At 36.4% G+C, this 24,003-nt stretch overlaps 3 protein-coding genes across 17 annotated transcripts; 1 reads left to right on the top strand and 2 right to left on the bottom strand.

The window, feature by feature from the left end:
• Positions 1-8,659: 8,659 nt before the first annotated feature.
• On the bottom strand, positions 8,660-18,233 carry LOC121126222 (uncharacterized). Of its 14 annotated transcripts, none has more exons than XM_040721539.2 (15): positions 17,609-18,023; positions 17,459-17,486; positions 16,551-16,819; positions 16,337-16,475; positions 16,229-16,286; positions 16,069-16,130; positions 15,957-15,988; positions 15,767-15,881; positions 14,141-14,465; positions 14,005-14,071; positions 13,561-13,937; positions 13,362-13,495; positions 9,459-9,510; positions 9,122-9,394; positions 8,660-9,064 (listed from the first exon to the last, which is right to left on the bottom strand). In XM_040721539.2, the coding sequence occupies exons 3-15, from the start codon at positions 16,801-16,803 to the stop codon at positions 8,810-8,812; spliced, it is 2,142 nt and encodes a 713-aa protein (XP_040577473.1). In that variant the 5' UTR covers positions 16,804-16,819; positions 17,459-17,486; positions 17,609-18,023; the 3' UTR covers positions 8,660-8,809. The 14 variants fall into 14 exon arrangements, with proteins under 14 accessions (XP_040577473.1, XP_071747748.1, XP_071747752.1 ...); XM_071891647.1 differs by having other exon boundaries at positions 17,569-17,924; XM_071891651.1 differs by having other exon boundaries at positions 14,141-14,459; positions 17,609-17,899.
• Positions 18,234-18,560: 327 nt separating this feature from the next.
• On the bottom strand, positions 18,561-21,641 carry Gcn5 (Gcn5 acetyltransferase). Of its 2 annotated transcripts, none has more exons than XM_040721534.2 (4): positions 20,913-21,641; positions 19,432-20,854; positions 19,025-19,365; positions 18,561-18,970 (listed from the first exon to the last, which is right to left on the bottom strand). In XM_040721534.2, the coding sequence occupies exons 1-4, from the start codon at positions 21,234-21,236 to the stop codon at positions 18,737-18,739; spliced, it is 2,322 nt and encodes a 773-aa protein (XP_040577468.1). In that variant the 5' UTR covers positions 21,237-21,641; the 3' UTR covers positions 18,561-18,736. The 2 variants fall into 2 exon arrangements, with proteins under 2 accessions (XP_040577468.1, XP_040577469.1); XM_040721535.2 differs by having other exon boundaries at positions 19,028-19,365.
• A 584-nt stretch (positions 21,642-22,225) lies between these two features.
• LOC139906554 (methyltransferase-like protein 25B) lies at positions 22,226-23,892 on the top strand. The gene is made up of 2 exons (XM_071891655.1): positions 22,226-22,888; positions 22,951-23,892. The coding sequence occupies exons 1-2, from the start codon at positions 22,376-22,378 to the stop codon at positions 23,806-23,808; spliced, it is 1,371 nt and encodes a 456-aa protein (XP_071747756.1). The 5' UTR covers positions 22,226-22,375; the 3' UTR covers positions 23,809-23,892.
• Positions 23,893-24,003: the final 111 nt, after the last annotated feature.

Here is a 24,003-nt window from a genome sequence, read left to right as displayed (position 1 = left end):
AAGTAGTGTTGTGGATTCGACTCAAATGGTGAATCGATTTTCAAATTTTTTTAAAACCGAGTCCCTTTGATTTCATCATTACACTTCATTAAATGTTTTGATTTGTGTGCGACTATTCCAAAGAGATTTTCTAATCAATCACTAGGGATGTATCAGTCCTTAATATGATACTTTTAAAATAAAAAGTTATTTGTCAAATGTAATCTTTTGTCATTTTTCTAAAATTTTATTATAGAACTATAAAAAAAATATTATGTTAAAAAGCTTCCCCTTCAAAAAATCCCTAATAGCCGCCCTGGATACATTAATATATATACCGGTAGTTGCATAAATACGCAGACTAATTTTTAAACGCTTACATCTCAAGGTTCCGTGACCGGAAATAAAAGATTCCAGCACAAATAGCTCGGTAAATCTTTTGGCTTTGTTTTTGTTTTTCTTACTCGCATCAAACAAAGTCGTTTACGATGAATGACGAGACCAAACGTCATATGGTTGCCACTCTCCTCCGCGCCGGTAGGTCTGTCAAGGAGATAATCAAGTACACCGGGACTATCCAGGACTATTGTGTTCAAAGTCCAGAAGCTTCTCCAGGAGGGAAAAGATCTGAAGGAAGGTGTTCGGGCCGGCAGACCACGGAAAATCAATGTGGATGAGGTGAAAGAAGCCTTCACAAAAACATTTGGCCAGCTCAATCACATGATTTGAATCCCCTTGACTACAGTGTGTGGTGGCAAATTGAGAAGGCCTGTGCTACCCGCCACTCGAATTTGGACTCATTGAAGGCCAGCGTCAATGAGCAATGGGCAGCCATGGAAGACCATTACATCATCAATGTGAGCAAGGCCTTCCGCGGGCCCTTGGAGGGTGTCATAGCAGCTGATGGCGGTTATATTCAGTAATTATATTAAATTTTATACCAGAATAAACTATTTATTATATAATTCTCAAAAAAAATACGTCATACGAATTTTATTACATATTTAATTATTTGCCACAAATAGTCCGCGTATTTATGGAACTACCGGTATATATTAATTAAGCCAAGTTTGTATGTATCTATGCTGAAGTAAGTCCTTTTTTAGTGTAAATACATCTATGAACTATCAATACAATCGAAGGCGTGCGTCATATTACAAAAAAAAGAGAGTTGAATAAAAAGGTTCTGTATAAGTAAATGAAATCTCGTATACGTGTAGGTTAATTCATATTTTTTAAAAAAGGAAGTACTTTATATAAATTTGAAAGGAATCTGATTTAAGATTAAGATTATGTTTACCAAGGAGATAAAGTACATACTCCTAGATTATCACATCATTTTAATAAAGTGCTACGGAAAGTAACACTGAGGATTTATTATGAACTTATCTTCAATATTATTAAAATAATGTGTGTCTGTTCATTGACGTTTAATAACTACAGGCATTACTGGGTACTATCACCAGTGAATTCTAATGCAATTATTTAAAGTTGTTAAGGTATTATTTATATATTAGGTTAGAGAAAAAGTAATTACGTATTTCCAGCCCCTTTATGTGACTAAGTATATCTTGTTTATTATTGGTCACATCGGATCATACGATGAGCTGTTGTGAAGTTGTGAGTGTATACTACAAATCCTTGTTTGACAGTATTGTGCTTGGTCAGTTGAGTTGTGAATTATCTTGCGTCGAGTACGGAGGTCTCAAAGGAAGAAATTTGCCATATTTTACAATGGGGGCCTATGAAAATTGGTTGTCCAAGTTTTTGGCCAATAGGGACAAAGACTTCTACGAAAAGGGCATTATGTAGTTGAATTCTCATTGTCAATAAGTTATCGAAGAGAACGGGACATTTTCCCCTTAAATCAGATGATTATGTAACACTTCTGACAAGGCATTGAATTACTCTGTCCCCAACCTATTATGTAGCCTTTGCCCAATTCTGACACAATACTTTAGTTAATATTAAAGCTCAGTTTGTATATTCGTTGACGACTAAAACTCTGGCTAATGTTAGATACTATAACTAGTAATATAATACTCGATAAAAGGATGCATTGTAAAGGGCGTTTTTAAAATTTGAAAATTTTCCAAGAACGGATACGGACAATCCTCTGAACAGGATGTTGGACATAACTGATTTTAAGTTTAATATTAAGGAACGAATCTATATGTTTACCTACACTTAATTCATTTTTGTTTCCGTTCCAATTTATCGAATCGACTCCTGTCAAGCTTTCTTGAACAACATAGTGTTATGTCTTAGGAGCGTTCCTATTGGTCCTAAGAACTGTCAGTCCTTGGAATCTGTACAAAAACTGTCGATGGTCTATTAAGCTAAATTATATGTATTAAAATCCCTGCACATATCGGCAAAAAATATTCATGTTTTCATAATAATACAATATAACATTTTATATTTTGACTGTGTTACAAATAATTTATTCTGTTAACATAATTTTATAAAAATGGAAAAATACCCTCCATGACGTCATAAGAGATCGATTTTACCCCCTATTTAAGGACTTGCAAGTAGGACTGTCCTCTCTGGATGGGTTCAAACTGGACTGCACCGTAGTTCTACATAAAAAACGATACAATACTAGTCAGTCCTTATTTAATCGGTCCTATCCAGTCTTGGGACTGGTTCTTATGACCGCCGGCCCTTCAGACCGTAAGTACTATAACTGACTTAAAAAAAAAAGAAGAAATAAAGTTAACTCACATCATCAAGGACCGAACTTTATAAATTATTAAGACTCATATGCAGAACTGAACTGGATCGAACTGCAGTCTTCAGTCCTTTATAAGGACCGAGACAACACTACATATATACATTGTCCATAATAATAATAATAAAACAAGGACGGATAGTTAAGGAGCAGTCCTCAGGACTGACAGTCCTGAGGATTTTCCCCAAGGACCGACGGTCTTAAAGCCTGGTCTCAAGGAGCTTATATCCAGTTAAGCGAGGAAATGATTGATACAATCACTTATCTAAAATTTATAGTTTATCAATCATACAATTCACTCAGTAATAGTAGTGATACTTGCACGAATCCCATCATTGTTATTCTCATCAATCAGTGTATCCATAAAAAATATATATTGTACATATGAAAGTATAAAAATAATTGTGGTAATAATTGAATTAATGATTGTTTACAGTGTAGACGATAGTACAAAAATGACGAAGATGAAAAATTACAAGAGTCATGATTCTTGACAACTTGCTCCTCCTAAATATAATCTGTTTGTAGAAGAAAAAATAAGTTCCTATTTTTCACTTTATTTCAATCCTTCATAAGAAGTGTTTCATTCATCCAATTTAAGCCATGTATTTCCGACGTGGCATCAAAGATGTGTGCGGCCTAGTGTTGTCTGGATGATTTCTTCTTGTCTCCTATTCACCAATGCTCGCTGCCTCTGTACGATCCCCTGCTTCAAACGGTCGAGTTGTTCACAGTAGAGGGTAGAGTTGAGTGGGGGAAAAGACGCGTTATTCCCTTACAGTTCATTAAAACATAAAATATGGCAAATTTCTCCCTTTAAAACCTCCATACTCGACGCAGGATCATTCACGACCGCGCTGAATAAGCGTAATACAATCCCAAATGTATTTTTAGTATACACTCACACCTTTACAACACCTTATCGTATGATCCAGTGTGATCGGCAATGAACAACGTATACTTAGTTTTAAAAAAGGACAGGAAATACGAAATTACTTTTTCCCCAACCTAATATATAACATATAGAAAACTATTATTTATTAGAATCTATACGGATGTGATCTATTATTGTATAAGGACTGTCTGATGTATGGCCCCTACAGCACCCTCTATTCAGTCAAAACCTCATAGCTCAAATTACTTTGTTCCATCATTTTCTTGTGATATAAACATTGCTTTGGGCTTGGATGTTATTCATTTCATAATTTTCTTAGTCATAAGTTTAAAATCCTATAAGATACTAGCACCTTGCATCAACTGATAAGATGTACCGGACATTAGACAGAGTGTTACCTCACTAACATAAAAGCACCCATTGTAATTTGATTTCAGCTGTCTATTCCTTGTCTCACTTGATACGTAATGGCTATTTGATTAAATATCGAGTGCCTTTTTTAGATCTCCCGTTTTTTTTTAAGTTTTTTTTGTTTATTTGCAGTTGGCAATCTGAAGAGGGATCTTCTTTTCTTAAGCTGTTCCTACTATTAATTAATTTCTGAAAAGTTAACTGTATATAATATATATCTCTGATGTATACAAAGCCTTATGCAAAATTTGTCTCAGCTCAAAAAAGACGGAGAATAATCTCAGGATTTGTTTCGGAGTTATAATTCAAAGTTTTTGTTGGACTCAGAGCAGAATTGATGATCGGAGTCATTCTTGCCCAATGCCCATGCTCTAGTTGTTTTTTTCCTTCTTCCTTCTCGTCACTGCTGCTTGCAACTGATCTAATGAAACGTCATACCGGTCAAGCTGCTCTGTCCAAACACCTGTGCAGTCAAAACTGACTGCAATTGTGAACTGCTTCTGATAAATGGAATTTTCGATTAAATATATTGCTTGTGACAATGTTATTTAAGTTAATAGACCCTTTGTGTTAGTGAAATGTGGAGATAACTTATTATTACTTAATTAATTACTTAATTATTTCGAGTCCTTTGAGGATGTAGCTTGAGAGGGTGATTGGTCTAAATGATTTTGCAGAGCTATAGTCGTTTTGATCAGGTTTCGGCAAAAATACAGCTTTTCATTTCTCGCCAGATGTATAGACAGTGCTGAGAATCACTTTTTAGAGCTCAGAAATATAATAGATTAAGTTGCCCCGAGTTGTTGTAGTACAACTGGTATATGTCCATCTGGTCCTGAACTTTTCGATAGTCTGAAGGAGTTGAATGATTCTTTGACTCTGTTAACTTCCACAAAGTCCATGCCAAGGTTGGTTTCTCGCAATGGTTTACTGTAGGTGGTATTGATTCTACAGTTAGGGAAATTAATTTCCATTAGTATTTGCAAGGATTGTACTGGTGGTATCCATTATCTGTTTTGAGAAGGCCAATTGAGTCTTTCATTGGTTTCTGAACTCTGATGAGTTCTGCAATAACTTTAGACCTTTTAGCTTTACGACAGAAATGTCTCCATGAATCATTCTTCTTTTTTCTGAGTCCTGTGCTATATTCGTTTTTTTTTTTTTTTTAGGAACTCTTCCTTGTGTGTGCTATAATTACGCTTAGACTCTAGTTTGTTGAGTTTGTATCTCAGTCTGGCAAGATGTTTTGTGCACCATGGTACTGATTTGGTTTTTGTTGTTTTACTTAATGGGCAAGCAATGTCAAGTGGTTTGATTATAACATCATAAACGTTCATAAATCACACTTGTATAGGGAAGTATTTCAGGTAGTGACACTTTACCATCCAAATCCTTTAAATCCTTCAGATTTTTTCCTTCATTCTGAACCAGACAAGTATAAATTCGCCAAAAAGTAAAATTATTAATTTCGTATTAGGATCTACCGACAAGGTCCTAAAATAAGAATATTTTCTTTATAGACATACCGGGCCGTGCAAAATTATTTACCGATGATGTAAATATATTTTTAAGAGGTTGTGTGGAAACCAATCTGATTGTTTCGTATTTTTACTGTTAAAATAAACAAAAATCCTTCCTGTGAGAGCGTAACAACTTCCACACGTGAGATCATGTCCAATAAGGAAATAAAGAAGATCGAAATTGCAGCCCTCCTCAGAGCGGGAGTACCTCATAACAACATTAAGGAACAGGTTGGGGCCACGTTGAAGACAATTTACGACGTTTCCAAGCACTTGGAGGCTGGGGGTGATCTCAAGCATTCCCCTGGGGCTGGCAGGAAGCCCACTGTCTCAACAAGGCAAGTAAAGACAGTGTTCAAGAGGACTCCCAACAGGTCCATTGCCGACATGGCCAGAAAGATGGGAACGTCGACATCAACTGTTTCAAGGGCATTGAAAAGGGCTGGAGGAAAGTCCCTGAGGTGTACTGAACGCCCTCTGCTAACTGAACGTCAGCGAGAAGTCAGACTTGAGCGTGCCAACAAAATATTGAATGATATCAAGAGCTCATCTGGACACATCATCATTTTTTCAGATGAGAAAACTTTTACGGTCGATCCTGTTTTCAACAGGCAAAATGACCGTGTTGTGAGCTTTGGAGATGTTTGGAGATCCAACGGGAAGGCCATGAAGCCGGTATGGTTCCCCACTGGCTCAGATTAACAGCGGAGGATTATGTGAAGATTCTGGCGTCCAAGGTCCTTCCGTGGATCAAATCCATTGTCGGCAACTCTCCTTGGGTTTTTCAACAAGATGGAGCACCCGCCCACGCTTCCAAGAAAGCTCACGAGTGGCTCAAGGACAACATGAACTTTTGGCCAAAGGACTACTGGCCCCCTCAGAGCCCAGATCTGATAAGGTATATGTAGATAAATACCTTAAAGGCTGCTGTCAACAAGGCCTGGGCCTCCATGGACGCCGATTACATCCAGCAAGTATGTAGCAGCTTCAGACGTCGCCTGACCAGTGTCATTGAGTCAAATGGTGGCTACATTGATTAAATTTGATCACAAACTATTTTATTATTCTAAAAATGTATAAATAAATTGTTTCTCAAGTCATTCAAATGTCATTATTGTCCGCGATATGTTCTGAACAAACATCGGTAAATAATTCTGCACGGCCCGGTACAAGGTTATACCATCACACTTTTTCGACTGATGTTTAACTTCCACTAGAGACGGCGTGTGCGGGATTTACCTTGGCCCAGTACTTCCCAATCGATTTCTTGTGGTCGGCCAAACTGTCGTGGGGCCTCGAACAGACTTGCCTCAATAACTCCCTTAAAAGAAGTAGTCCATATGATTAAAACCGGAAGGGTTAGAAAGTCAAGTCAGCAGGCACCAGAAGTCGAGCTTTCCTCCTTGATCAAGTCGAGGGTATTCTTGGCCTTATGAGCGGGGGCTGAGTCCTGCTAGAAGGAGAACCAAAACGTCATCACCGAGACCGGAAACTTGGTTGTGTAAACCATGGGGACCTCCTCATTCTTTTCAGCTAAGAAGCAGTGGTTTTGACTGTTGTATACCATGTTTATGGTCCACTTCTTCAAGTCGTTCCAAGTCTCCTGATCAACCAGGCTTCCTTCATCTTCGATGTCAAGATGTGCATCTTCGAGTGCTTGTAGGAAATCAACTTCAGGTTGGTCTTTAACGCCCTCTGGACTGTGCAGGCTCCGGTATTTTGCTTTTTTTGGTTGTTGTTTTTTGCAATCGCCTCAATTGATTATTTGAGGCCCGCTAGAAACGTTGAATCTCTCTTTTTGTCACTTTTTGCCTTGAGGGACATTCGTTCGTACTGGCCGATTAGTTTCTACTTGTCGTAGATCTTGTAGACACTCGACTTGGGGTACGATACCGTTTTGGCGATCGCAGGAGTGTTGTATCCGCGCGAATCATCTCGACAACGGCCGACTTTTTTCCTTGCTCCATGTTTGTTTGTGTACCTATTTGAACAAAACTCTTTTTGTGCTTAAGCCAAACACCCAACCTCAGATTTCTTGTAAAAAAAAATTGTATACTGATACTATTAATCATATAATTTTGAGTATTATATACATGGGGTTACCTCGCTAACAGAAATACCACTTGTATTTTGTTGACAGCTTTCGATTGACTCATCTTACTTCATAGGTCTTGGCTATTTTATAATCTATTCTTTTTGATAAATAAACGAAGTAATAAGTTATGCAACACTTATGTATCATTCCCTAAAGGACAGGAATACAATGAATTCTTGATCCCTCGTCGTATTTATAAGTATTGACCATCTTATAATTTCTATTGAATGAACTTTGACTATCATATAGAAATACAAACTTATAGCTACGCTTTTAATAAAATATTACAAAGCAATATTATATGCAGTATTGAAAAAGATATTATGTAATATTTTAATATTAATATGACTAATGATGGTCTGGGAGTACTTAAAATAAAAATAACATTTGTTGTGATTGACTGATTTGCCTAACACCCAGATGATTTCGGGCCTTTTTTCGGTTTATTTTCGTCGAAAAGATTGCGTGATACAATCAAAGTACCAACGTACATGCCGTTAATATTCTCTTGTTATACTCCATGATGTCAAAATATGTCTGTCTTGCCAAGCAGTCAGTCCTGTACATCAAAATGAAAGTTCTAGCAAAACCGATTACATGATGCTCCAACCTTGTATTTCTATTAACCTTAGTCATACTCTTTTCTAACGAAATTAATTATCTGCATTTTAAATATTTACTGAGTAATCAATAGAGATGTGAAAATACACGCATTTTCAACTGTCTGATGATGATTAGTGCCATCAGATCTGGTGACATACAAGAAATATAATTGGTGCAAGTTGTTTCCCGATTTATTCCGGAACCCCCAACATTTTTAAGTCCTTAACAAAATTGCCAAAAAATAAATACCATATAAACTAATTATCCTCAATTATAAAATAAGATATGTCGTTAGTTAAAATGTACATATTTTTGTCATTTATAAACAATCCTCTTGCACTCGTATCGTCCCTGGGAGAGTAGTAGAGGCTGAGATCTGGAGTCATTATAAGAAGAGACAGTGAAATGAAGGACGTCTTACCTCATTTTAAATAAAACTTTATTTAATAAATATATAACACTTTTAAAATCAAATAAAACTCTTAAGATATTAATTGAATATCTCTAAAATTAGCATGAATGGCTTTATTTAATAACAATAAAAAACTTGGAAGTCAAAATCCCTTGTCAAATTACTTCCACTTTGAAATTATTTGATAGCCTGCCACTAGACAAGCCACAGCTATGGCAAACTTTGTGACAGTTCCGGCTTTTTCACTTTTCATGGAAGCAGACAATTCCTCATTCTTTACTTTGAGTTCTGCAGTTCTCAGCTGAGCCTTTCGTAGTTTTAATTGATAGTTGCGACAATTTTTATTGATGACGTCTAATTGAGCTTTGAGTTTCTTCCATTCTAGAGCATCCTTATCACGGAAGGAGTCTTGAACCTGTAAGGGATGATTAAAGTGGATTCAAAAAATATTATTCAAAAGATGAATCCTTACCTCATCGACCTCATCGACAAGTGAGTCAATCTCCGTCTTGAGAAGCACATTCTCTTCTAAAAGATCAAAACATTTACTGTCTGAGTCGTTCAACTTATTTTCAAGAGCCTTGATCTCATGTTTCAAGTATCCGACTTGAAGTTGAGCATACTCTTTATCATGAATATTTTCTGCGTAAGAGTCGAGTTCCTCCAGTTGTTTCACACGCTGTTTCAACTCTTCGGCATCTCGCTTAAGAGAATTAACATTTGAAACTTGCTTCTGCCAAATTGCCTAGAAGAAGAAAAAAGATTAGGAAATCATCTCTCATTTTGTCGTTACATCTCCAATAATTTACCTTTTTCCGCCCATCTTTTCTTATTATGACGGGAGTTGAAGAACGCGATTTCCTGAAAGGATGAATTGTTTTTTTATTTTATAAAAATACTAGAAGAAATACAGGGGTGCGTCCCCAGGATTATAGAATATAGTTCAAGTTGACATCCCAAGCAGTTTCTCGACTGTTTTGAAATCTTAAGATCCTCTAGAATTAGTTTTAAAAAAACATAACTTCTCATTTAATAATAATTCATTTTATTTTTTACTCTCTTGTACGATATTCAGACTCGACAAGCTAATTTCAAGATGCCCAAAAAAGACCCATGATAACTGCAGGCAAATGGTGTGTATCATCTGCTTGAAAAAGAAAAAGAATCTAAGGTCCATTTCTGACAATGTTAAGACTTATCAACAACAATTAGTGGAGGAACAGTTTGGATTACACTGATCTCAGATTACCAACATCTATTTGCTCTAAATACAGAAATTCCCTCTCAAGTCCAAGTACTCTGTCGGAATGTTTATAATCCATTAGTGCCCCTATTACTAGGCCAGATGGAAGGTTTTGCATCACAAGACTGACACTGCCACATTTGTACGACAGTTCTTGCTTCCCTCACTCCTAGTTATGGAAAAGATGTAAAGGTTTACGAGGTTCAAAAAGTTTCCCTGGGATGTGGTTCAATATATGGTAGAGGCTACTCACACCAATGCCCTCCTTGTGAACTAGCATACAACCTTTGAAAAAAAATATCACAAGGAGAAAAAGAACAATTAGCTGCTTCAACTATCTGAGACAACTTTTTGTATGGCTTAGCTCAACTGAAGACCTATGGCAAGCCAACAACGGTCTCCTCAAAATATACCAATAACAGGAAGGGCTTAGATAGTCCAGAGGATTCTTTCAAAACCGGTCAATTTGATCCTTTTTTTTCTGGGTGGATGCTCAAGCTTGAACCTTGCGCGATCCATGGACACCCCTGGTTCTTTAAGTCTTGTTCCAGCTGGCTGCTCTTCCACAATGTAAGTTCAATCAACATCAATGCTTGGTCCCAGCAGGAAACCACAAGACACAATGAAGCAACAAATGGCAGCAGGGCACATTGCTCATTATGGCATGCAGCAGAACTTGAGCCTCGGCCAACACATGAGTTATCAGCAGTCAACCTGAAAAGTCTTTGGAAGAGGATCTGTTGAAGGGTCAGCCATAAGCAAGGTCAGAAAGCTTAACCCAAACTGAAGGTGGTTGTTGTTGTTTTTTTCATATCGTGAAAGCCAATATGACTTCTACAAATGAAAAGTTTGTGCCAGGGAGCCTACTGACTATGTGAAGAGAGCTCTTGATATCTGACTGATTGTGATCTCCAAATCTATCCTCAAATTGGGGATGGATGTAGGGCAAAAATTCTTCAAGATATGTTTTCATCTTATTAAAAAAAAAAACTGAGTTGGATACAAGAATTGATCCGACCAGTGTCAAGGCTCTTTTGCTCACAGTTGTTGTTTATGACATCAAGGAGACATATGACAACTTGAAGATTTTCTGGGGAGCTTCCATAGTTATTTATGTGAAGATAGTACTTTCATGTAATGACTTAAAGGTTGCAAATATTGTTTTTGGTCTTCAGAGCCATTGAGCTCAACATCCCCGCCATCTCTGCAACGCCCAGAATCCGAAGGAAAAGGGAAAAGATTGGAAGCAAGGAGAACTCAAAACTTAAAAAATGATTCGGAAAAACTGTTTTGCATACAGGAACTCTGGCTCAGTCTTGAAAACAACAATGGACTTCAACAACTGCATCGATCCCCCACTTTTTGATGATGATGAATATGTTTTCATCCTTGGTCTGGCCCCCAATTTGTGAACTTCATTGCTTCTCAGGGCCTGTAAACTACCTGTACAAACATCTTCTCCCTATCTGGCCTGGTGCAACTCAGTGGTCTTTGTCGCTATCTATATCCCAGAATGCTCTACATGGAGACGAATTTGTAGGAAATGACAGCAGAAAGCTTTTGACTCCTGCCTCATTAGATGCTTTGGGGGAAATGATCACTCCATATCTTGTTCAGTTTGGCATTGCACTGAGGCCATTTGCATCTATGGTTGAGGGGTGCTACTCTTATAATCTTAAGCCAGACAATGAGGAAATAATTCAAGATTTCATGAAAGACTACTTGATTCTTTTTCTCCAAGTAACTCCAAAACATCATATCGTATTTGTTCATATCCTACAAAATATCTAGAATATAAAAATAAAAAATACTAGAACAAGTAAATAATGCTCTGTTAATACATGACAGCATGTATCTCGAAAAGGGCTAGAGAATTTTTTTTTCAGTTAAAACTAATTTATGAGGATCACAATATATAAAAACAGTTGAGAAACTGCTTGGGATGTTAACTTGAACTGTATTCTGGATTTTTCAGATCTAGGTCAACCGTGGAAGTATGATTTTTGGATTTTTTTGGAAAAAATTTCAAATATTAAAACTTTAAAAATCCATAACAATTCATTTAAATTTTTAGGAAAAAAAATTTGAAAATTAATTTTTGTCGAAAAAATATTGGAAAAATGAAATTTCAAATATTAAATTTTTAAAAAAATTCAGCAATTCACAGTAATTCGGGAAAAAAAACAAATTTTTTGGAAAAAGATTCAAAAAAAAAAAATTTCAAGTATGAAATGTTTTGAAAAAAAATTATAATTTACCCGAATGACGAAAATAATTTATAGTAAAAGGAAAAAATTCCTTAATTTGGGGGATTTGAAAAAACTTTCAAATATTAAAAGTTCAAAATCCATAATTATTCACAAAAAATTAGAAAAATTAAATTTCAAATATTAAATTTTTTGAAAAAAATTTCAGCAATCCACAGTAATTCGCAAAAAAAACAAATTTTTCGGAAAAAGATTTAAAAATTAAATTTCAAATATGTTTTGAAAAAAAATTTCAATAATTATAATTTACCCAAATGACAAAAATCTCCTGACATTGCTGCTCGGAGTTATTTGTTAAACGATATTACTGACCAGTAGTGACCATTTCTTATATTTTTTCAAATATGACGCACTGAGTTTACCAACATACACTCGTTACTATGTTCGTATTCCCATTCACCAAAACAATATTATTCGCCGAAATGTTAAAAAAAGAAACTGAAAATTAACATGGTCACCCTGACGATTTTAAGAATGTTTTCGAAGAGAGCAGCTTAGATGTTGTTATGTCGTTTTATTAAATTAGCTGCGAGAAGAGCAGCTATGAGATGAAGAACATAAACACAAACTCATCTCCGTATCTAGCAATGATATTGGTAGAAGTGACTCGGATGTTGATCCTCAATTCTACTCCGAGTCGTCCAACAAGTCTTTCACGCACGACGATTACTTAATATTTATTTATATGTTCTCTCTTCAAGAATATAATAATAAAGATGGTGGATAGTATTAATTTCATCTATGATTATTTATTAGATCAAGTAGTCATCACTTGGTTCTAAGAAACTAACCCCACACTCAAAAATGAGTCCTCCACAAACGAACAAACTTTGATCTATTAATATAGATGTCGTGCACAAGTTTTGATTCTGTACAACTTGAAATTTCTACGTCTCATTCCGCCATATTTAAGTACAATATCAATCATTAAAATCCCCTAGTATCACTTGATCCACTATCATTTCATTTTAATCCATTAAAATCACTCAACTATTACTTATTACCGAGCCACATAACTGTGGACATTTGAACTTAATAACATGTCACATAATACTATTTAATTAGACATTTTCATCTCAATAGTCAATATGATATCATTATATCGACCATACATGGAATATTCAATTACTGCATTATCCCGATCACTTATTTTAATTGTTTCTTTGCAAATATTGCACAAAAATAAATGACTCCTTTCTTACCCTTTTGAGCAAACTTTATGGGCGACTTTGGACGCGTAAGGTAGAGAGGAATAGTCCTTTGAATTCTTACTTGTACATTGTAATAAAATATCTTCTAATTCTTGATTTGACGAATGTTTTAAATTTGGTGCATTCTATCAAAATTAAAAAATATATATAATAATTAATCATTATCAACAGCCATCAAAATACGACTTACAAGTGATAAAACTTCTTTTGAATGAGAGGCACCACGAGAACTCTGATGCTCATTAAGAAGCTTCTCTAAATTATTTCTGACACTAGGAGAATCTTTCAAATTATCTAATTTTGAAATGGACTCAATAAGATAGGACTTTGACACTTTATCGCCCTCATTATTCAATAACTTATCGCTATTTGTCTCGTACACAACGTCTTTCATAACAGCCTCAATGATATCTATAACTACTCTATAACTTGTATACCGATCTAAATTAAAATTTGAGTTGCTGGAGGATAAAGAGCTGTTTCCAGAGGAGGACATTCGACTCAGAGAACTAGGAGAACCAGACTTTTTAGATGTGATAGCAGTATTTCCTCTGCTACTTCTAACAACTTGGTAATCGAATTGGAAAAAGAAAAGATATGATCAAGGATTTAGGGGAATAACAATATGTAATACCTTCTGTTGTCCGCCCAACTCCATGTAGACTTTCCGTGTTTCGATTAACTCTCAAATGTTCGTGAGACTATATAAAGAAACAAATAAAGATTGAATCATACTAAGCCTCAAAAAAATAAATTAGAGGGATATTTACAGGTCTGACATATTGTTTCAATACGGTTCTTTCAAAATCCGCCGTTGTTAATTTTTCCGACAATCGTCTCTTCATTGTGGAGACAACTCCCTCATGACTAGATTCATTTGAACGGGATTTAAAATTGTTCATTATGAATCTTCTCTTAGATTCCTCATTTTGAGTATAGGAAAAGTTTCTGGGTAATGAACCGTTCGCAACTGGACATCGCTCACTCATTACAGACATTGGTGAAGGGGCTCTGGAGGAATTATTGGAATTGGATACGATGCTCGAACAATAGCTCCTCGAGCTTTGACTTTCCCAATTGTTATTGTACCTGAAACTATATTGAGCATTTACTAGTGTAAATAACTTAAAATAAACATACTATAAGTCAAGAGTGTCAAATTCAAAGCACGTGAGCCATTTTATCTTATGATAGTACAATATTTGATTACATATTTCATCTGTGGTGTGGCAACATAAAATCAAGAAAAAAAGAAAATCCTTTTTTTTTGTTATAATTGCATTCTATTAGTGTATTAAATTTGTTATGTAAACGAAGATAAAATTCTAAGCATGGAATACAGTGTGGAGGAATATGTGATAATAAGGATTAGTTCCCAAGAAGATATATTTTTGTAACATAATTAAATATATGTTGGGTAATATAAGACAAACTAATTGTATGTAATATTACACATGGTTTTGTGGATGTTCCTGACATTTTTCATGAGGCTTCCAAATCCTCAATTTGTAGGAGGTGCGTACAGAGCTGGTGGCCCAAATTACCCTGAGTATAGGTTAATATATGTAATATACCAGGTAGTTACCCCTACATACAGCAAAATTTATTGACATACTAGAGACAGTTAAAGGCATTGTATTCGAAATTGTGGGATGAGTTCATATTGTCCATGATTTTAGCTGTAGTTTAGAACCTTTATTTGATTTGAGGGACTAAAGCGGGTAACCACATTTATCGTGACGTGTTCATGTATACGTAAATATAACTATATATACTCCTGTTAGTTGATTAAAGGAATTATCCATGAGACTAACTATTCTCCCGATATATTTTATTAATGGTGTGTCAGTCTTTATTTATTTGGCCCAGTCAAGTCTTAGGACCAGCCCTATCAGTCCTTCATAGACTGTCAGTACTAGAACTGATTTATTTTTTTTAAAGAAATAGAATTGAGGACGTTATCAAGAACCGAATTTTATTAGTTTTAGGACTGACATCCAGGACTGAACTGGACGGGACGGGACTACAGTCTTCAGTCCTAAATAAGGATCGGCACAATATTATGTCATTATATACATATACGTATAAGAGCACACTCACGATAGATGTGGTAACCCACCTTTCTATTGACCCCAATAGGGCCCCTTTGAACCATAACATATGTCCATTTCTCATTCTTTTATTATGACAATCAAATTGGTGCAACTTTAAGTGCAATTTGGAGGTGAATACGAATATTTTGTTGAAAGAAATGGAGTATAATTATTCGTATAAGAATACAAATGTAATCCAGTCTCAATATAGGGACAAATCATTATAGTTTGACCACATCTGTTCTTTGAGAACAAAATGAATTTGACAGCCCAATCCCACTTTAGGTGCTTAAAAAAACATACTGATTTTCTTCTTCTATCGTAGCATGCTTTCGTGAAAATGGAGGACACAATTTGGAAGGCATATCACTATAAGATCTACAATTACGGAGAGAGTAACTCATTGGAGCTCGATGTCCTAGAAAAAAAGGAATTGAATACAAATGAGGCATGACTATTGATCCTTTCATAGAAATGAAAATCATATATTTACCATTTTCGGATCTTTGATGATGGCCTGATCTTCTATTGTAACATAAAAAAAAATCAAAATGAAGATGATTATTGGAATTTGACAAGAAATGAGATAACAATGATGTACGTACTTCCGCTCCGGCGATGTTTTTCGAGAGTCCAAAGGGGTGGAAGGTAGGGAAACGTAGCCATTCTATAAATAATATAATTATAACGCAAGTACACATAAATACGTATAGTATATTGAACTCTCATTCCTAAAGAAAGGGAGAGAGAGAAGCAGGGACTCACCTCTGATCGAAAGTTCCTATAGATTTTGGAACTCTCAGAACATGATGAAGGTTGGCTACTATAAAAATAAAATTAAAGAGATCAAAAATCTAAATTAAAATGGCTAACCTTCTTTGGATGATTCCATTTGAAGCTGGAGAAAACTTTCTATTCGCTGACGGAGATGCTGGAAGGCTTTTATAGGTATAGTCCTCATTTTTATATGTTACAATTTTACTCTCAGTTGGATATATATTATAATATCGAGCTATAATAAAGATATACATATGTTGTTATTGTAATAGGTATTCGAAGATAGTGAGATAATGTATAATAAGGTCACCTCGAGCACGTTGAATACTACTATTGCTTCTACTAGAGGATGAATTCTTTCTAGAATGATCGGAGATGTCCATATAACAGGAGTTGCATTGTGTGGGAACGCCGATTTGCGATACAAATCCAGTGCATTTTGTAATGTTTAAGCTGCTATGACTAGATGAAGGAGAGGCTTCAATAGGTGATAATCTTCGGTAAGTATTGGACCTGGAAACGGGTCGAGACGAGGAGTTCTTCTCACCTTTGAAGCAATTCATTCTTCGACGACGCTCCCTGGAGTCAGAAATTATACATAATTAATAATAGAGCATACAATTAATGGATATATTATTATGTTAATTCACGCTGAAGATATTTGGAATGTGAGAGGAAGAGAGAGAATAATTAATTTATAATTAACATGCATGAAAATTAATTATTATAATGTATCTAAGTACCTATTTATTAGCTCAAAGAGCATATTTAATATAATCATAATGTTCAGTCCGTCAACATAAAAACAATCCTGATGAAAAATCCAGAAAAAGATAACATCTATTTTTATTTTTTTGCTTCATATACATCCCCAATATTTCAGACATGTCCAGAGTCGATTATAGGGTTAGAATTCAAATTACTCACTTTTTTGTTGTGAGGATGAATTTTGGCTTCTTTACGTACAATTTGTGGATCTTTATAATAATAACAATTTGTTGGAGAATACAAATGTAGTCCACTCTTAATTTTAAGAAAAATCATTCTAGCTTGATTTTGTGTTGACGGCCCCCCATGTATCCAAATAAAACGAGTTGAATTTGATAGTCAAAAAAATAAAATACCATTAAATATTTTATACTATTAAATAGCATGGATTGCTTTTGGGTGAATAATGATTATTAATGTACAGTATATAAAATGTGTTCCATCCCTTACCTGCTCAAAAACTCTCATTTAAATCAATCTATAATCAATTATAAAATAATAATAAAATCAACTGAATACCAAATTCCAAAATAATGTGAGCTCCCCACACCAAGAATTACTTTAAAAAATGAAGGTTTATATAATAAATATTGAATTTACATTGATTCCATGTTTCTTTCTCTCAGCTAAGCTGAGTGACTTAGTTGTGGCTTGCACTTATGATATAATTATGTCAATATGTCGTTCCCAGCTCGGCTCGGGACGGAGGAACACTTGCCAAAATCCTTTAAGCTAAGACGTCATTGAAAAGTCACGTGCAGCTAAATAGAAACAAAATCCTTCCTTCTTTATTCTGAGTCTCGAGACACACACATTGACATTAGTAGGTAAGTGACTATGCTGGATGATGAAACAACTATTGAATACTACTGTTGACTACTGACGAGTGATGTAGCTAGCTAGCTAGGAAGCGTGTGTCTTGAACGTGAAGTTTTCGTTAAGTAATTCTAACTCTCTCTAAGAGTAGACGTACTTCATTTTTCCTCAACCCCCCTCTTTTGAGCTTGCGCTATGATACTGAATAGTTAAGAGGGGAGCTGCCCGTATTTATTTGATCAATTAGGCTTATGGTTTTTAGGTGGATGAGGGTGGTGGTCATCCACCACTTACCTATGAAGATACGTACTAACCTATTATCATTCTGATGTACAAGGTCAACGAGCAAAACACTTAGAAATTATATTGACTCAATTCAGGGATACCCTCAGCAACGAGATGTACGTCAAGAATGCTATAAAAAGAAAGTTCTTAAGACTACTATGAACCTCTCAGCTCTCCCTTCCTCCTGATTTATTTATTGAATTGCTTTCATGGCGGATCCCCGAATTTCGAGCTATTTTTAAAATGAATAGACTCCCCAGAGTCCCCCTCTTGAGGTAGGAATGTTATTCCCCTCTCCTCCTCCTCGCATCATTCAAATAACATAGCCTGAACATGTAGTTAGTTGTTACACACATTATATTAAAGTTTGAAGGTTGTTACGACATAATGGAATCATTCGAGTAAAATGCACTTTGTTCATAATATATGCAACAAATATCACGCGCTATGATCAAACATAAATATCTTTTATTTATCATAAATCTATCAATTAGATAAGTTGTAGAAATAATTATAATTTATTAATCTGAGAGATAAAAATGTGATGGAATTGTATGAGGATGTACAAAACGACATACGAATAAAACTACATATCTAGTATGTATTCAAATATTGGGAATTCCACAATTAAGCTTTATCGATGAGGCCATGGTCCTTGAGCTTGGAATTCAAATATTTTTCCAAAATGTTAGCACAGTTGTAATACTCCGTATCAGGGGCATTATAGGCTCGGCAATTTGAAAACATTCGTCTAAAATCCGCAATGAAGAGTCGCTTATTACAGTAGTAAAGGGATTTTAATCTCTCCGTCATAGTACGTAGATCCATGGGATATTTGACATGATCATAGTAGTCATTCACCTACAAAAATAAGAAATAAAAATATTATCAGGAAAAGGGAATAACCAGTCCTACCACTTTTTTATCGACGGGGCTAAGGAAGGGCCAGGCGGATTGATGATTCTTTACGCCGGTTAGAATGGTTTTAAAGGTATTGTAGGTATGCTCTGGATCCGACAGCTCGGAGTTTCGTGTGGGTCGGGAAGTCTTTTCCGTAGGTATCCAACCAGCCTCAATGATCCCAGGAATACTCTCTACTGGAATCTCTCGAACTCCGTCTCTAAAACAGCTTAGACCTGGATGAACTTTACGAATTTGATTTTGTTTCCGTTCAATGAGTTTCTTGAGGATTTCCTTTTGTTTTCTCACTACGGCAGTGAACTCCGTGTAAATGATTTTGGGATTCAATTCACAGCCTGTAAAAGAAATGATAGGTAATATAATCCGTTCAATAAGAGAAAAGAACTACTTTGATTCCTCACCCATGAGTGTTGCTCCTTCATAATCTTTAATGTAGCCCTGATAAATAGGTTTGCCCAGTTTAATATCCTTTGAAAATCCCTGTTTTTTAAAATAACCAATAGCAAACTCATCTGCAAAGGTAAGAAAATGGAAAACTCCGTTGCGGATATGATAATCCTTTAAATGATTCATAAGGTGAGTCCCGTAACCCTTCACTTGTTCATTGGATGTCACAGCACAAAATACAATTTCAGAGAAACCTTGGCTAGGAAACATTCTAAAACAAATTCCTCCGATAGGGCGGCCATCTTTGACAAGAGCAAGAGTCTTATGTTTAGGATCAAAGACGAGACGAGTGATGTATTCTTTAGGCATCCTAGGTAATTGATGACTAAATACATTTTGGAGCGCAATGAGCCATAGCATGGTTTGTTTAGGGACCTTTTCTGTGAGGGAATTGGCAACGCAATGAAACTCGATATCACCACGCTTCTCTTCGACTTTTGCGGCTTCGTCTCGTGGAGCATGTTCAGGAAGTATGGCTTGAGGTCCAAGCATTTTTGAGGAATCGTCAAGAACGGCAACAATCTCAGTAATGACTTGATCCAAGGACTCGTCAATATCGGGTTGTTCGCGTCTTCTCTTAGCGGCATTTTCAAAAGATTTATCTATATCCGTGACAGCCCTTTTTTTATTGGAGTCAGAAGCCTCTCCAACCTTATTATTAGATGGAGATGCAATAGATCCACTCATGGCCTGTTGAACGTGTGGAGGGGGTGCCTGTTTAAACTCTGGATCCCAAATAGGGGAGTCTGCGCCATATACTTCTTCTTCCAGAAGAGAGAGAAACCGTGGAAAATGTGTCAATACCAGAGTCCTTTTCTCAGGAGGCATTTTGTCCTTTTCTAATCTGAATTTACTCAGCAACTGTTTCCGCATTGTCTTAAACACAGACTTAAGAAGAGTTCTTCCAAAGATAAGGGTCGTATCGTAGTGAGGTAAAGAGTCGCAGAATGCTGGCACATGGCAGTAGCAAAGCCATCTAGTATAGTTCACTTTGTAGACAGAGATATCCTCAGAAGATGAAATGATTTGTTTCCTGGCTGTAGGAGTCTCGAGTTTCCAATGATTGAGACAATGCAAAAACATTTTAGCGAGATCATACATGGTTTGCCAGTCTCGTTGACTCAGATGTGAAAATTTAAAGAGGACAAAGTTGGTGACACCCTTTGCAATGCTAGGCTTTTCGAAGGGAGGATTCCCCAGAGGACCTCCTTGTATACAGGGCTTACTCAATTCCAGTATACACTTCCTCAGGAACTTAAAGAGGTAGAAGTAGACTTGCTTTGTGTCTTGGTCCTCTTCTTTGTGAACGCACATGAACAGGTTCTCCACGTCCACCACGATTCCAAGGAGTCGGTCCACTTCTTCCGAGGAAACGGACTGGAAAAGATAGCATAATGAATATTGGAGACTCAACAACAGAAAAGGGACTCTCTACTTTAAGGTGTGCAACGTGTCGTGAGAGCGAATGTCCGCAGGATCTGCAGGGATCCTCCAGCGATGCAGAGGGAAGAGAAGCATCCGGGCGGGGAGGGTTCGGAGCAGGGTGCGGATTCTTCCACCCGGAGCACTTACAAGAGGCATCCGCTTTGCATGACGAGTAAATGGCTAACTTCTCAGTCTTTTTCGCCATGGGCCATCTTCGCAGAGCCGCTTTCCGTTGCTGAATACGCTGAAGATTCGTTTGCTTCGACTTGTTGTTGGACTCTGCCGAACCCGTAGCCGGATTTGACGTAGAGGAGTTCTCTGAGGAGGAAGACATTTCGGCGAAGGGCTTCGTAACCCAGCTCGCGTCCTTGCCAGAGGGATTGACTCAGAGAGCTTCCAGGAGAAGAAATAACAAAAACAAAGGTGAAGAAAGAGGACGTCGAGATAGAAGCTTCATTAAGTCTGGCTATATATCATATTAATAGGGGATGGCCCCTATCGAAGGAGGGCTAGATGATATTTTCTTGTGAATAATGAAAGAGCACAACTCGGCCGAGAGATCCAATAGCTAATAGGGAATAGCAGTAGTGAAGGAAGCACTCCTTGACGTCATGCTTTCATAATTCACATGACGTCTTTCATCGCTCAACCTACGCTTTTTTTGGCGTACGCTTATTTTGATTCAAGTGCAAAAGAATGTCCTTATATATATTGATAAAGCAAATCCCTTAAATTGAACCTGTAATAGCTCATATTATCTTAACCATTTCTGATATTGATTTAAATTCTTTGGCATGGAGTTCAAGCCAATGTATAATGAAAAAACGTATTATTATACTCACAATGTACACTAACCTCTCGATTCAAACAGACTATTAATTACTAATTATTATTAGATAACAATTTAGAAGTTAAAGGAAATTTTGATATATATTTCGCTTTTTGCATTTGTATAAAGTTGGCGTTTCGCTTCAGAAACACATACATTTTAAGAAATATATTTAAGAATCAGCTAGATATAATTACTGCATGCATTTTTGAACCATGTTAGTTGGGTAGAAAATGATTTACACTAGCTCATTTTCAGAAATTGGCCTAGATATTTATTTTGTAATAAAATTATAAATTATTTCAGTATAACATTGGGTTAGATTAAGAAAATATAAAGTACATACATATTCAATACTATTGAAATCATAATTGTTTGATGGTTTAACTTTCTGTAATATACAAGATAGATTATTGTGAAAAATGCGTAAGATATGAGCTGTTTAAAAGAACTTTATTGACTTTGTCTTTATTAATATGAGAAATGTTTTTGCAGTCCCGTCAAGTCCTTAAAAGAGCGCGATCTATATTAATTTCACTTTTTCCTTACTTAACTGACAACTGCTCAATCCATAGACTTCTAGCTCTAAGTACCATTGATGCAACGGAATAAAGTCCATCATCAACTTTAGATCATAAATACCAATGAATAGGATGAATCCTCGGGCCCAGGGACTCGGATTCTCCCCCACAGAGTCCCAGACGAGACATATGATCCAGGAATGTTTACAACTATTGGATCACTACGACTGGCTCATTAACTCCATGGTCCTAGACTACTTCATAGAGTCCCTTTGGTCCAAATTGGCGTCTTCGTGGCAGTGCACACTGTCACGGATCTCTCCCTCGACTCTTGGATCCTGGCTTTCCAATGGGAATAGAGAGGCGCCCCTGGAGCAGGAGTGTGACTCTCTCCTCCCTCTCTCCCTTATTGCACTCAAGGCTGTCATATCCAAATTATCCCTCAATCGTCTTCCGTCCCAAAACCTCAACCTGAACGATGATGTTATTCCGGTACTTTCCCACCAAGAATTGGATCCACTCTTTCGCCGAAAAGTCAACCCCAAAAAAGAACACGAGTTGCGGGTTTTTGCTCCTCTTATCCATTCCATGGCCGAGATGACGTCCACTTCTGCAGTATTTGATTTTGGATCTGGAGTAGGATGAGTCTTTCTGTGTTCCTATGATTGAGCGGGTCTTTTCAGGCATTGTATTTCCAGATAGGACATTTATGTAGACGCCTCTCTTTCATTCATGGTCTTCACTCCTTTGGGCTCGAGACTCAAGAAGTACTCACAGTCAAAGCAAAGGAAATGGATGAGCTTTTCGTCAAAAAGATGAAGTCACGATCTCCTTCATCTCATATTCTTCCTGTACATTCCGTCCAGAATATTTCTGAGGAAACACTACAGTCCCATACCCAGGACTCCTTATTCAAAAACCAAGAGCATCATGGGGTGGGTCTAGTGGGGCTTCATGCATGCGGGGATTTATCCTCCAGGATCATACGACTCTATAAAGCGTCTTCTTCCTCAAAGTTTCTCTGTCTTGCAACTTGTTGCTACATGAAGGGAAATTTAAATCTTATGAGCTCGGACTTTAGCCATAGATCTTTATCCTATGAGGCTCGAGAGTTGGGCTGTCACGCCTTGGAGACCTATATAAAAAAGTTAAAGTCAGACGACTATGAGTCCCTCCTTAGAGTGCATTGCTACCGAGCCCTTCTAGAGCGGATCCTTATTCGGAAAGGGAGTCAATATAAGCATATATCCCTCAAAAGTGTACCTCAAACCCATAGACTTAGTTTTGAAGAGTATGCCTTGGCCGCCACCGCAAATCTTAAGGAACTGAATATATCCGCTACGGAAATGAAGGAGGCTGAGATGGATCTGGAAAAGGAGTGGTGGAAGGTCTCTGTTTTTTATATACTCCGGCTCTCTATGGCTCCCATCATTGAAACTCTAGTCTTTTTGGATCGATATTTGTTTTTGAAGGAAGCATGTGATAGAACCTCAATTCTCCCGCTTTTTGATCCTGTTTTATCGCCCAGAAATCTGGTTCTTTTGTCTATTAAATGAAAGATTGAATATGTTTTATTTCAATTATAATTAATAAGTTAATTAATACATTTGTTATTATGAATAAAGATCATCTCATATTAACTCTTTTGCTTGATTAGTAATTTATAGCATAGCTTATTATTAATAGGTAATTAGACACTTTTCAGTTGCTAAATTCTTAGAAATATTTTTTTTAACGACATAACAGTGTAT

Source organism: Lepeophtheirus salmonis, chromosome 11, assembly GCF_016086655.4.
Source record: "Lepeophtheirus salmonis chromosome 11, UVic_Lsal_1.4, whole genome shotgun sequence".
Lineage (NCBI taxonomy): Eukaryota > Metazoa > Arthropoda > Copepoda > Siphonostomatoida > Caligidae > Lepeophtheirus > Lepeophtheirus salmonis.
This window is presented reverse-complemented; position numbering and strand designations above follow the sequence as displayed.